This window comes from Mustela nigripes, chromosome 3 (genome assembly GCF_022355385.1).
Source record: "Mustela nigripes isolate SB6536 chromosome 3, MUSNIG.SB6536, whole genome shotgun sequence".
Classification (NCBI taxonomy): Eukaryota; Metazoa; Chordata; class Mammalia; order Carnivora; family Mustelidae; genus Mustela; species Mustela nigripes.
In genome coordinates, this window is record NC_081559.1 from 9047677 (window position 1) to 9062584 (window position 14908).

The following is a 14908-nucleotide window of genomic DNA, read 5'->3' on the forward strand; positions in this document are numbered from 1 at the left end:
ATTCATAAATAAATGAGATGCACATTGAAGATGTCTGCTGAAAAAGTTTTGCAAAAATATAGCCAAAAAGTCTGGAGATAAGCATCATAAACCAATGCTAAAAAAGTGGTATCATATCCTCTCTGCATATTCACAGCAAATGTCAATATATACTATCATTTTTAATACCTTTGCCTTGTATATTATGTTACTATACTGATACAGATGATTGCTTGGCATTACATATTACGTAAATTCAGACTAGACTAATGAAACCAGAAATACACAGGAATATTTCACAAATTTATCTATTTGGACATAAGACCAGTGAGTTCGTGAAAAACTTTTTCTTCTAAGGTAACAAAATATGAATACTTTTAGAGTAACTCAGACTAGGTGAATCAGGTATTACCTAGGAGAGGCCCTACTTTTATTTTGTTTTATTTTTTTTTTTTAAGATTTTGTTTATTTATTTGACAGATCGAGATCACAAGTAGGCAGAGAGGCAGGCAGAGAGAGAGAGGAGGAAGCAGGATCCCTGCTGAGCAGAGAGCCTGATGCAGGGCTCGATCCCAGGACCCTGGGATCATGACCTGAGCTGAAGGCAGAGGTTTTAACCCACTGAGCCACCCGGGCACCCCAAGGCCCTACTTTTAAATGAGCATTTAAGGATTATTTGCATTTCACACAAAGTAACAAGTTAAGCAAAGAAAATACATATGTACATGCCCGTTGCAGATTATATATAGATAAGTAATATCAGAGTTTGAGAGGGAGGCTACCTGTGTTCTTAAATATGTGCTACCTCTAAAGCTAGTTTAATCCCAAATAAATTTTGGTCTGCTTCTGTAAAAAAAAGCTTTATTGGAACATAGCTCAATTTACTGGTTTACATGTTATCTATGGCTGCGTTTGGATCGTAAGAGCGGAGTATCTGTGACAGACAATACTACATGCGGCCATCAGAACCTAAAATTCTTACTATCTGGCCCTCGATGGAAAAAGTTTGCAGACTACCCGGGTTTAGCTCCTTGTCTGAATTACCACAATCTGCAAATGATCAAATCTGGTTAAAATAAAATTTTGCTCTTTTCCAGCAAGGAAAAAGACTGTTTTAAGTCCAAACAGTCTTGAAGGAGGGCAAGTCTTCTTAAGAGAATCAGAGGCCTCTGTGTTCGGCTCCTGCTCTGCCATGGTGGGTCTACGGTGAATTTGGGAGCGGGAGGTACTCAGCTGCATTTCTCGGCAAAACAGAGTGAGCGGCATCTGGAACTCGACGGGAAGGAAGGGGTGAGGACAGAGAGAGAGCAGCGAGAGGGCTAGGGCATCCCAGGGCAAACGTGTTCCTCTGAGGGAGAACAGAGTCAGTTCACCACCAGGGAAGGGCAAACTGATGCATCAGTTAGACCAGCACGAGCAGGCTGGTGCTTAGGCAACCCGTGAGTCTCCAGGAATTCTCCAGAATCACTGGGAGAATAATGGACTTTGCACGTGGTTTCCAGCCAGTTATTTCTGTTTAGAAGGCAAGGTGCCCACGACCAACATCTGAGCCACACCTAAAAAGTTAGCCAAGGAAAAGGTTCAAGTTCGTTGATCAGGAAGTGACCAAAAAATAGTGGAGAGCGAGGGCCAGCTTTACCACCTTTGTCCCTCCCGTCCACACTCAGTGTCATAGCTCAAGGAGGCCGACAATAACCACTACTTCTACCTGCCTACTTTTATAAAACGTTTTAACTGCAGCATTCCTCATTTTTACTTCGATATCTGCTTAGGAAGAGAATTGCATCGTTTTCATCTTACTTGACAAGAAAGGGCTATATCAAGAAATACTTATTATACAAAGGAGGGTATCTTACTTAGTTTCCAAAAATTAACTTTTTTTTTTTTTAAATGAAAATATAAGCAGTCTAAAATGATCACGGAATCAACTTCAGAGACCTACGGGATATAGAAGTAACGGGCGTCATCGGCTCTGACCCCTTGATTTGATGGGCAGTGCCATGTTACAGGCAAGGGCAGTGATCTGTCAGCCACGCTGAGTAAGAGCCCGGCTCATGTGCTTTCCGCTAGGCCACAGCTCAGTCGATGGACAGTACCAGCCAGGCACACTGACATATTTTTAAATGTTAACTTTCCTTATTTAAATTTTTTAATTCTGAAGTTTCACCCTGCCAAACTTGCTTAACACACTAATAGAGATTTAATATATTACTTCGGGAAAAACAAAGCTTTGCTTTAAAAAGATCATTTCCTCTTCTAAAATTGCCTCTTTCACAACTTTTAATCTTGGAAACACTTTAACTTGATTTCAAGAGAGTGAGATTTTATGGCTATTTAGGAAATTCATGATTTTTGTAATCAAAAGAAGTCTCTCTTTTCCAGGAGCACACACTGGCTAAAAATTTAATGTCTAGGGGCTACTCTGACAGAAATTTGCAGGGTAAAAAGAAAACAAGTATGAGGGAAAGGAAGCTGAACGCTTTCTGAATCAAGAAAAGATACTTAAATAATGCTTCTCAAACTACCTGCGGCGAAGAACCAGTTTTTAAAAAATTATTTCAAACCCATCATGAGTCAATACTTTTGTAAAATACAATAAAAAGTGGGGCACCCGGGTGGTGCAGTCAGTTAAGCGGCCGCGTCTTGGTTTTGGCTCAGGTCGTGATTTTAGGGTCTTGAGATCAAGCCCCGCTTTAGGCTCTGAGCTCAACGCAGAATCTGCTTGAATTTCTCTCCATCTCCCTCTGACCCTCCCACTCGTGCTCGTTCTCTCTCAGACAAATAAGTAAATCTTTTAAAAAATACAATAAAATGTAATTAGTAGAAGAGACAAAGGGAAATTATGAACTCAATTTTTTATTATTAATTAAATATGGCAGGCATGATAGGACTCTGTCCAAGTGATCTAAAAGTTTCTCAATGCTTGCTCTTTTCATTAGTCTTAAGACAAAAGCTCACATTAGTCTTAAGACAAAAGTTCACAGGCTGAGAAGAACACACAAACCGACTGTGACACTGTGAGTCATGCCCTTCAAAGCTTTGTTTCTCTTTTAGTGAATAAACACATGTGGGGTCCAGCATTTCTCCCGGACGGAGGCATCAGCCCAGTCAGCATCCAGCATTCGCACTGCCCACCTTCTCGGGTTCCGCCCGATAGAAGGCTGCACTGTATCAATCACGGGAATAACAGGGCAGAAACTGTCATGGGATGTCACACGGAAGGGAACTGGGGACGCCATTTACAGTCAGCTTATCTCCACTTTTTATGACCTTCTCTTTTCACAAAAGGCCACTCCGACCCTGTAATAAGAAGTAGAAACAGACCCCGTGGCACGTGGAAAAGATGAGAAGAAACAGGATGCATGTGTCTTAAAAACCATGGCCCTTAATATTTGTCTTTTCCCTCTCGAATGTGCATCGTATTTAAGTGGTCACAGATTACTCATGGAAAAGTAATTGTTTATGACTATCCAGAGTCCTTGCAGGCATAAATGATGTCAAATTCTATAAACTGTAAGTGGCTTTAGACTGGGGTCTGAGTCTTACACAATTTTCTGTACTCTCCCCAAAGCCTGGCAGGTGCCTTACACATACCATGTACTCAATAATTTGGATAGAATAAATATATTGGTATAATCATTAGCAAACTCTCTAAGTAATGATACGCAAGTATTAACAAGACATTTACCATGGGCTGCTGTCCTGGAGGCAACACTCATGTCCTGAAGGCATTTACTCTATTACTGAGATCATCTGGGTCTTTTATCCTCTATCGATTAGAGCAATTTCGTATTCTGTAGGAACTGCATGAATTGGTACCCAATTAATTCATTCAATTAATTGAAAATTCCTCCAAAAGTACTCATTATTAAATTAAACTCGCCCTTTATTATTAGAATTATTATTAGAGTACAATTACTCTAGCAACTAGCAGAACAAAGGGGACTCACTTTGGTATATGAAAGAACTCTGAGGGAACTATTCAAGAAGTGCTGGCTTTCAGAGGAAAAAAATGAAACACGGTGAAACCAGAGAGAGAGACAATCCCTAAGAGACTCTTAATCTCAGGAAACAAACTGAGGGTTGCTAAAGGGGAGAGGGGTCTGAGGGATAGGGTGGCTGGCTGATGGATATTGGGGAGGGTATGTGCCACGGGGAGTGCTGTGAATTGTGTACGACTGATGATTCACAGACCTGTACCCCTGAAACAAGTAATACATTATATGTTAATTAGTTGGATTAAATAAATAAATAAATACATAAATAAATCTCAAAAAAAAAAAAAAAAAAAAGGAAGAAGAAGAAGAAGTACTGGTTTTCAACACCGGGAAAGTCAGACACTGAAGTATTCCCAGTCTTCAATCTCAGCTCTCAGAGTGTGGTATATAGACCACCTGTGTCAGAATCTTTTTTTAAAAAAAGCAGATTTCTGGGCCCAACCCTAAGCTTCATCAAAATCTCCGGAGATGAGGCTCTAGAACAGGTACTTGTGACAAGCACCTCAGATGACTCGACTCCACAGTAAATCTGAGTATCACTCAGCTACAGTCCAACTAATAGGTCCTAAAATGCTTACTTTCTTCCCATTCGAGGTACTATGTTCTCTATGTGATCACCTTTTTATAACCCTAAAGATAATTTAGGGAAAGCAGTAACATTCTAGTCTCCCATGTAATTTTCCTAATCTTCTTGTCTACTGGCATTTAGCTCACAGTAATGACAATGTTTTTTTAGAGAAGGGGGGGGGGGACATGAGTTTTAAAATTTAAACTGTAAGATAAAATGCTTATCCCACTCGGCTCTGGGAACTGTTTCTGTGCTTGTTGGGACTTCTGTCTGGACAGACAAAAAGTAGACCCATTTTAGTGGTTGGCACAGTTCCCGTCAGGGCGCTCATGGGAGCTGAGGGAAGCCGCCGAGCATGGTGGTTAAGAGAGCAGAGTCTCAAGTTACATCCTCCTCCGCTTACTGGCTGCGGCAAGTGAGGCTCGTTCCCGGACTCCTCTGAGGTTACGATTCCTAAATTAGGATGAAGAGCGCTATCAGTCTCTCAAAGAGTGGCTGCGAGGTTAAAATGGAAGCGTGCACAGAAAGAGCACACACTAAGTGCTCAATAAATGCTCACTGTGACAACAAACATTTGGACACAACATCCCCAATGCTCTAGCCTAAAGACAGGATACAATCATTTTTAACTCCGCTAGCCAAAAGACAGCCTCCAGAACGGGAAAGGAAAAAGTTCACCAAAGAAGCTCCTCCCCGGTCACTCGAGAAGAAAATGCATGTGTGAAAGGCCAGCCGCATTTGGACGTAGGCCACAGCAGGCTGTGTGCCTGGTTGTCTGCCCTAAATACCGTGTCCTAGAAGACACACTTTGCACCCTTTCCAGCCCGTGGAGCACATGTAACCGTGCCTTGCTTCGAGCGGCCTTCAACAAACATGTATTACACTGGCCAGGTTCGCATGGATTTAATTCCTGTCCCCAGGGCCGCTCTTTTCCAAGAAAGAAAACCAAAAAGCAGCAAGAATAAGCTAAACAGGAGAAATGATATGAAATAACTCACAATGCTTCAGAAAACTCTCCCTGTAAGGCCCAAATCTTGTTCGTCTGTGTTATCTAGAACTGCACAACTTGTTCCCCTAATATTCTGGCAAGAGACTCTTCATGTCTTCTCACAGTGGGCGCCGTCGGTGGGGGGTTGGTGAGTCAACGGACGGTGCTGCTTGGCTCCATTACTCGTTTGGCTGTGTCCTCCCTGGGCACCCCAGACACTCCTGGGCAGGGGTGGGTTCCGGATCGGGAGGATTGGGACTGGGTCGGAAGGAAGCACACGGCACAGCCTGGCCAGTACCAGGAAAAGGCCTGAAGGTTTATCTCCAGAACCCAATCCACCTTGGATCATTTTCAGTGGGTATGGCCCTGCCTTGTTCTGCCTTCCGGTCTGTGTAGCGCTTTTCTGTCAGGCATGGGTGGATGTTTAATCAGTAAGATGATCTGATATGCCCATTGCTATTACAAGCTCAGGAAATAAATTTAGCAATGAACATGATTTTTCCAGACATAGAAATTGGACCATAAAATTTGCCTAGATGGAAAGAAAGCTCAGAACTCTTGACTTATACTGATAGCTCTGACTTCCACGGGTACCTGTGCTGGATACAATTTTGACACTCACCCTGCTGGTGCAGGTTCCAGTGGCTTAAATGGCTCCCAGGGCTACACTTCAGAAACAAGCTTCAGATCGGCTTACCTTGCATACGTGCAAGATGACTGCCACCGGCCTTCTCTGTGGTGCAGACTAGTTCTACGTTAGCGGTTGTACAGAGAATCAAGTTAACCTAGCTTATGTTATTAGAACGACAGTCTTTAATGAATCACTCAGAAAACAGTTGTTTAGGGGCACCTGGGTGGCTCAGCAGGTTCAGCATCTGCCTTCGGCTCAGGTCATGACCCCAGGGTCCTGGGATCAAGCCCCACATCGGGCCCCTTGCTCGGCAGGGAGCCTGCTTCTCCCTCTTCCTCTGCAGCGCCCCCTGCTTGTGCTCTCTCTCTCTCAAATAAATGAAATCCTTTTCAAAAAATTTTTTAAAAACCCACTATAAACAAAACAATTGTTTACCAAGCAGCCAAGATCCTAGAAACACAATGACAAGCAGTAGGGGCGGCACTCATTTCAAGGAACTTACTATCGAGAAGGTCTTTTTAATTAGAATAGAATAACAATTTCAGGGGTAGTTTTATATAGTTCCAACTTAGCCTATGTTGGAACTACGTTGCTCGGGATCTCTGCCCCGGTCCTGTTGAACACAAGAGCACTCTTCATGCATTCTGGAAGGCAGGACGAAAGCACAGGCTGATCGCTGTGCTGGGCATCTGGGCTGGGGCAGTTTGCCTACGTCGTCACCGACCAGCCGGAGCCACGTGCTGGCACAAGGCATCTCCGGTGCATCTTCAGGCCTTACGGTATCTCCCTCCATTTCTTCCACCCTTGGGCCACGTGCCTGCAAGCTCTAAGGTGAAGCCCGCAGCCGTTTTTATCCTCCCCCAGCAGCAGACCCTGCCTGCTGGGACTTCACGATCACACAGAACCAGGGGGACAGCATGACACAAACTTCTGCAGCAGCTCACACAATCATGGAAGGTCTAATTACTATAATAAATATCTTCTCTTGGATCTCCCTCGGTGCTTCTGGTCCCCTGATTGAACCTGGAACCATCAATTACCTACAATTTAGAAGCGAAGGACTTTGAGGACAGTACAGAGTTTATAAGCCTTTCAATGAAGAAAGGGTTTTTAATTCATATTCATATAAGTAATACCGGTGTTTGCCAATCCAAGCAATGGGCCGACGTGCCAGCTCTCACCTGAGCGCACAGCCTTCGGCAGCCAGCTGTCACAACACCGGCCCAAACCTTCTCTGCTGTTTCCCCAGCAAGCCCATTTCTCTTGCCTCAGCTGTGACGTAGGGGAGGCACAATGTATAGGCAGTAGTATCCGATTCAAGGAAGCAAGAAATCTGAATTTAGAACCGCCAGGCACAGCAATGTGCTCACAGTCAGTTCCAGTGATGGTTACAAAGACCCAATGTTCATAAGAAACTTTTCAACTTGTTGTAGTAGATATTAATAGGAAGACATCCTCTTTCACAAGTTTATATATGACCCTGATTATTTATAACTCAGGGTCTGTGTTTAATTCCTTCCCCGCCAAGAGACACCTGAAAGGGATTTTTTTCCCCCAGCAAACCTGCAGAGGGAGCTGGTTCCTTAGAGAAGCAACAAACGCCTTTCTCCGCTAGACTGATCCGTCACTGGGTTGACTGAACTCACCCTAAAGACACATAAAGAAGGCAAGCGGATGGTTGCTGCCATGGATGTTTTGGGGACTGAAGCAAGTAGCGGACCTAGCAAAGGGAGAGAGCACTTGGGAAAGATCCCATAGTTCTGAACTCATCTAGTCTTCTGTCTTTCTGTCCCACTAGACTACGTGCCTCCTAAGCACAAGGCCTGGAATATAGGAAGTGCTTAGTGAATTTTTTTTTTTTTTTTAATTTAAAAGACCTGGTTCTTGTTAAAAGAGGAAACAAACCCATATTTTTCAGAAGATCCTTAAAAAGAAATTTGCTGAAGATCACATGGTCTTAAAAGACCAGGAACTGGTCTCATGAAGCTGGTCAAACCAACGCAAGCAGCCACTGTCCCTGCTTTCCCAGGTAAAACAGAAATGACCATAAGAAGGTTCTGGATTCCCCAGAGTTTCAGCCTGGCAACTTAGGATCGTTTACCTTCCTCATTCCCTGGGGCCCTCAGAAAAGAGAACACAACCCACACCTTCTCTTTTTTTCTTTCTTTTTTCTTTTTTTAAAAGATTTTATTTGTTCATTTGAGAGAACATGAGAGCTAGAGAGAGAGAGAGCACACGTAGAGGAAGGGGAAGACAGATAAGCAGGCTCCCTGCTGAGTAGGGAGCCCAACGCGGGGCTCAATCCCAGGCCCCAGGATCACAACCTGAGCCGAAGGCAGATGTCCAACTGACTGAGCCACCCAGGCGTCCCAACACAAACCACAACTTATAAAAACTGCTCAAATCACACAGCACAGCAAGGAAGATTATGAGCACTGAGAAAAGTGTCAGATACCAAGTATTTTGTAAAATTTCCAGACAGTTGCCAAAGAAGAAAAGCTGACACTGGTGACAGGCACCAACCCCTGTGACATTAGCAGGCACCCTCGGCAACCGCACTTGCTGCCAGACAGACCTGGAGACCAGCACCTTCTCCAGTAGCAGAGGAGTCATCTGGTCAAATCCACCACAAAGACTAGTCATCCAATGACAAGTGCCTCTTGGGTAAGAGCCTCTGGTCTCCCGGGATGGTGAGCGACCCCTCTGACCAGGCTTCAGGGCTCACAGTCACCAGCATTCCCCGCCACCCCTCACCCACACTGGTTTTCTCTTTCATCACTTTTACTTTCCCTGAACCAGCTGATCCGTCCGCTGTAGCGTCAACAACCCTCCTCTCAGTTCCTAAGTGCTAGACCAGACTGTAGGAATCATGATCATCTAAAACCATCTTCACCAGCATTTCCAAAATTCAAAATAAATTCTTGCTTGAGCACCTACCATGGACCAGGCTTGGGATACACCAGGGAACAAAACACAGGTCCCTGCCCTAACAGAGCTTCCATTCTGGTGACACGTTTGCGGAACTCGGGATGTTCACAGGGGACTGACGAGCTTCCTCTCCCTGCTGCCCCGCCTCGGCCTTCTCAGTGAACGGCCCCACCATCCACCCAGGGGCCTCTCTTCTGCCTCACTCTCCTGAGGTCCCAAATGCTGTCAGGTTCATACTTACCCTGTGACCACACCCCAGCGCTCAGAGGACCCCCAGTCCTCTGCCATGTGACCCAGCCTCTGCCATCAGACTTACCTCCACTACACCCCTTGTTCCGAATACAGCCAGCTGAACCCGTCATTCATTCGTTTCCATGTCCCTTGTCCTCTAGCATGTTTGTCCCCCTGCCTCCCTCCTTCCCCTGGCCTGGTAAGTGCCTACTCTTAGAGGTACTAGATTAAATAAGATAATCACTCACTTCACTTCTGGAGGCAACAGCCCGGTGCAGTGGGGTCAGCCACATGTTGTCCTTGGCATTGACACGAGCTCCTGGAAGCAAAAGCACAAGTCAGAGGCATAATTCAGGGGAAATTCTACTCATGGGATATCGTGTGCTCTCATCTGCCTTGTACAACCACCCTATTTCATTTTCTTTTCTTTTGTATCAGTCATGTACTTTCTAGCCACCAGACAGAAGGACAGACCCACTTACAGTAGAAAAATTGAAATCAGGAGCTGAAAATGGCACAAGAATTGGGAAAAGACTAGACGAGAAGTGCAATATCTCATTGGATAGGAGACATAGTGGTAAAAAGGCAGAGATTCTCCAGGAGTAGGGTCATGTAGATCCTGAAGAATGAAGAACTTTGCAGGTATGTGTGTAATGTAAATATATATGCATACATACATACAAGATATATGATTATATACAAATTTTATCCATAAAATACATAGTCACATACATTATTTTTAGTCACTAAGTAGACTTAATCTCACAGGGCACACAATGGCCTTCTTGGCAAGCTGTCCAAGACGAGCTGCGTTCCAACAAAGGTGTACTAGAGGTCAGCTGGATTTTAAACCAATCTTATAAAGTTGAGTTTGATGAGACTTGATCTGGGCTAAGAGGATTCATAGAAATCTGTTCTTTCCAAGAATCTTGATGATTTCCCTGGCACAAGCCAGATATCTTGGAAGCAAGCAAGCAGCTGGCTTCCATGGAGCTTTGGACAGACGTAACATGAAGCCTATGCAAGTTGCTCAGAGCTTCTTCCACTCGGAGCGGGGGTGGGGGCAGACAGGTTCACATGGGTCAGAACCAACTCACACTCAGGGATGTGCCCTCACACTCAACTTTCTGGAACCCACGTCACCAATCGGGGGACAAAAGCTCCATGTGAATGGATTCCAAGAGCAGAGAACGCCTTCCTTCCGAGATAGACTCTCAGTTCCCCATGAGTGCAAGCCCACCACATCTCCAACTGAACCACAGAAACACCCAACATCAGCTTCCTTTTGGGGGGTTCAGGGTTTTGTTTCATTTTGTTTTGTTTTTAAGATTTTATTTATTTGAGAAAGACAGTGCACATGTGAGCATGAGTGTGGGGGGAGAGAGAGAGAAACAGACGCCCCACTGAGCAAGGAGCTTGAAGCAGGACTCGATCCCAGGACCCTGAGATCATGACCTGAGCTGAAGGCAGACACTTAACCCACTGAACCACCCAGTTCCCCCAGGTTTGGGGTTTTGATCAGTCTTTTGCTCAGATGGAAAATTTTGTGAAATAAAAGGGAAGGATAAGATAAGTATGTGTGATATCTTTGTAGATGTAACAAGAGGAACCTATGTTAGCCTCAGGCCAACAAGGAAAGGCGCTCTGGGAAAGAAGACTGGAGGGATGAACCAAAGGAACCAGAAAGTAAGGCGGGGGAGGGAACGTGCACACAGGATGCCTATGGAACAAGGGCCAACAAAAGGAGTCCAGTGGAAGCAGGACTGATTCAACTCTGTGAGCCCAAGGACAGCTGAGAGCTGAAAAGTAGAAACTTATTTTTTAAAAGTGAAAGAAAAAGGCAACAGGAGACTTTCAAGGGTCAAAGTGAGCTAGAGGGGCACCTGGGTGGCCCAGTCGGTTAAGTATCAGACTATGGGTTTCCACCAGGTCCTGATCTCAGGGTCTTGAGATCAAGCCCTGCGTTGGGCTCCACCTGGGTATGGAGTCTGCTTAATATTCTCTCTCTCCCTCTTCCTCTGCCCCTACCCCCACTCACTGTCTCAAAATTTAAAAAAAAAAAAAAAAAAAGTGAGCTCAAAATTCAGTTTAAGCCACCAGCTAAAAAATAAATACCAAATCATAGACCTTACAATATTTTTCTGTTTAACTGAAGAACAAACACCATCAACAATATTGATTCTAGAAAACAAGAACATAATATTCCCTAAAACAAAGAAAAAATGTCTCCCCCTACCCCCGCCATTCTGATTTCATTGGTTTGAGATGGGGCCAGGCACAAATAGTTTTTAAAAGCTCCTCAAGACCCAAGGTTATTTTTTTTTTTTTTAAGATTTTATTTATTTATTTGACAGAGAGAGATCACAGTAGGCAGAGAGGCAGGCAGAGAGAGGGGAAGGGAAGGAAGCAGGCCCCTGCCAAGCAGAGAGCCCGATGCGGGACTCGATCCCAGGACCCTGAGATCATGACCCGAGCCGAAGGCAGCGGCTTAACCCACTGAGCCACCCAGGCGCCCCCCAAGGTTATTTTAATATGCTGTCAGGGTTGAAAGCCACTGAAAAATTGTTGTTTAGTTTATCAAGCTTCAAATCCTACTTCTACTAACTCCATCCAGGCAGTTTACCTAGGAGGCGCAAGCCCTTACCTCAGCAGGCTCAAATGAGATCAGCGTGGGGATGCTAGGAATCAAAGGCAGTAGTAGGTATCTCCCTCCCCTGGAGCAGGAAGTCCCGGGTTAACTGCTCCGGAGTAGACACCCTAAAGGGCTGGGTGCAAGTCTCCTCCCCGGGGAAGCCTGCCTCAAGCTTCCCTTCGCTCGCCCTGTCCATTTTTAAGGAACTTCCTGTCACAAAGTTGAACCAGTCATCTGAGAGGGACAACATCTGAACCACAGCACACTCTGGGTCTGAGCTGCCACTTGCCCATCCACACGATGTCCTCCTCCCCACTCTAGTCATTCCTTCCTTCAGCACGTTTAGAGGAAGGAACACGATGTGGTGGAAGGAACAAATACGACACCTGCTACAGGTACCGAGTCAGCTCAGACTCAGAGCCTCAGAGTCAGCGCTGTCCGGTGGGAATGTGATGGAAGCCAGGGATGCATTAAAAAGGGGAAAAGAAAACAAGTAAAATTAATTTTAATCATATATTTTACTTAACTCAATATATCCAAAACATCATGCAATCGAGTTTAAAAGTTATTGAGGGCGGGGCGCCTGGGTGGCTCAGTGGGTTAAAGCGTCTGCCTTCAGCTCAGATCATGATCCCAGGGTCCTGGGATCGAGCCCCGCATCAGGCTCTCTGCTCAGCAGGGAGCCTGCTTCCCCTCCTCTCTCAGCCTACTTGTGATCTCTGTCAAATAAATAAATAAAATCTTTTTTAAAAAATTACTGAGGGAATTTACATTCTTTTTTTGTATGCAGATGAAAAATGTGTATTCAAAAATTCAAAAAATTCAAGAAAAATGTGTAATCAAAATCCAATGTGTGTTTCATCCTTACAGCACATACGCACCAAACCTGGCCACACAGCACATACTCAGGAGCCATAGCCGGTTTGTGACATGTTTGACAGTGCAGATCCAAATGCTATGCAGTAGAGGCCAGACTTGGAGACTCATTGGCTGAGGAGCTCCCTTTAGTTCTAAAGAGCGGGGTGCCTGAGTGGCTCAGTGGGTTGGGCCTCTGCCTTCAGCTCAGGTCATGATCTCAGGGTCCTGGGATCAAGCCCCACATTGAGCCCCGCATTGGGCTCTCTTCACAATGGCGAGCCTGCTTCCTCCTCTCTCTCTGCCTGCCTTTCTGCCTACTTGTGAATACAGAAAAATCTTTAAAAAATTAAAAAAAAAAATAAAGAGTTACAATTCTATTATTACAGCTCAGCGACAGCTAGGAGCCTTGTTCAAAGTTGCTGACATAATCTGAGCTCTTACTCTGTACTTACTAACACATGTGTAGTCCATTCAATAGGGAGATGCTATTACAATGCCAATTTTGTAGATGAAGGAACAAAGGCCATGAGAATTAACAGTCTCCAGGCAGCCAGCTAGGAAGGGGCAGACTTGAACCCAGGCAGTCTGACTTCAATGCCCAAGCTCCTGGGCACTGCGCTTCACTCCATCACCAGCCATTCAACCAAACACGGACGAAGCTTCCCTTTCACTGTCCCCATCTTTCTCTCCACTCCTTACACTCATTCCTCTCTCCCTCTGTCCGTCTCTCTCTCTTCCTCCATTTTCGCATATCTATTTTCAAATATACTGTGTATATATTCCCTCTTGATTTCATTTCCTTCTTTCCCACCTTTCTCCTTTTAGCGTCAAGCACTGGTTATAATAATATGAAACAGAAATACACATTTTATTATTCATAGTCTTTGAGAGAGTAAATTTTGCATTGCATGTGCATAAACTTCAAAAGCTAATGCAAGAAGAACCCCAAATGGCAAGATGCCTAGAAAAATAGACTTCTCAAAATTCAAGAAGGAGAGGCATAGGAAAGCAACATTAACATACCATTTCACACCCATAAAATTGGTGAAAATTATAAAGTAGGGCAATGCCGAGAGTTAGCAAGGGTATGGAGAAACACTAAGACGTCCTACAGGCGGTGGGAGCATGGACTGGTACAACCGCCTTCGGGAAGCAGTTTGGTTCCACCTAGGAAAATTGACAAGACATGTGCCCTACTACCCAGCACGCCCCAGTTGTATACCCTGGATAAACTCTATTAGCAATAATTGCGCCTCGGATAAACCTCATTGGCTACGATACTGCCACTGCACAAAGCTTACCCTAGACAAACTCTATAAGAATGTTCACTGCAGCATGTTCATAATAGCAAGAAACTGGAATCTTAAGTGTTGGTTGAAAGGAAAATGGATAAATACGTTGTGGTATATTCGTACAATGGAATGCCCCCGTCATGGAAATGGGGGGACTGAAGTTTTATCTATACAGACACAGAGGCACTTCAAAAACACAACATGAATGAACAAATGAGGTTGCAAAGTATTACCTATGGCATAATGCCAGTTATATAAAGTTTTTAAATTTACAAAAACAATTCTATACGTGGTTTGTGGATACACAGGCATGAAATACAAATGATAAATGTGGCTAAAGAAACAGATACCCATTGTGGATAGTGGTTGTTTCTAGGGAGGGGTGATGGGAGAAAGGCTGAAGGAATTCTGTCAAGTGGGCTCAACTGTGTCTTCAATATTTTATTTAGGAAAAAGGTATGAGGGGCACCTCGCTGGCTCAGTTGGTTAAGTTTCTGCCTTCAACTCAGGTCATGATCCCGGAGTACCAGGATCGAGCCCTGCGTCAGGCTCTCCATTCAGTGGGAGACCCTGACCCTTCTCATACTCTCTCTCTCTCTCTCTCTCTGACTCTCTCAAATAAATAAATAAAATCTAAAAAAAAAAAAAAAGATACAAACATGGAAAAAATGTTAAGATATCTTAAAGCTTGGTGTACCCAGGTATTATATCGTTCTCCATATTTTCTGTGTTTGAAATATTTACTATCAAACATTCTTAAAAAAGCTAGCACATTTGAAGTGTTAATGTTTCTTCATAAAAAT

The 14908-nt window shown here is 44.3% G+C and overlaps 1 protein-coding gene and 1 pseudogene across 6 annotated transcripts in view; both read right to left on the minus strand.

Moving 5' to 3' along the window:
* The window catches only part of ANKRD44 (ankyrin repeat domain 44), a 312430-nt gene that overhangs the window by 138199 nt on the left and 159323 nt on the right, over window positions 1–14908 (minus strand). For all 6 annotated transcript variants that reach the window (XM_059393119.1, XM_059393120.1, XM_059393117.1 and 3 more), the window contains exon 4: window positions 9572–9642. In XM_059393119.1, coding sequence (XP_059249102.1) covers window positions 9572–9642 — 71 coding nt within the window. The remainder of the gene's footprint in view (window positions 1–9571; window positions 9643–14908) is intronic.
* On the minus strand, window positions 13940–14111 carry LOC132014679 (U4 spliceosomal RNA; annotated as a pseudogene).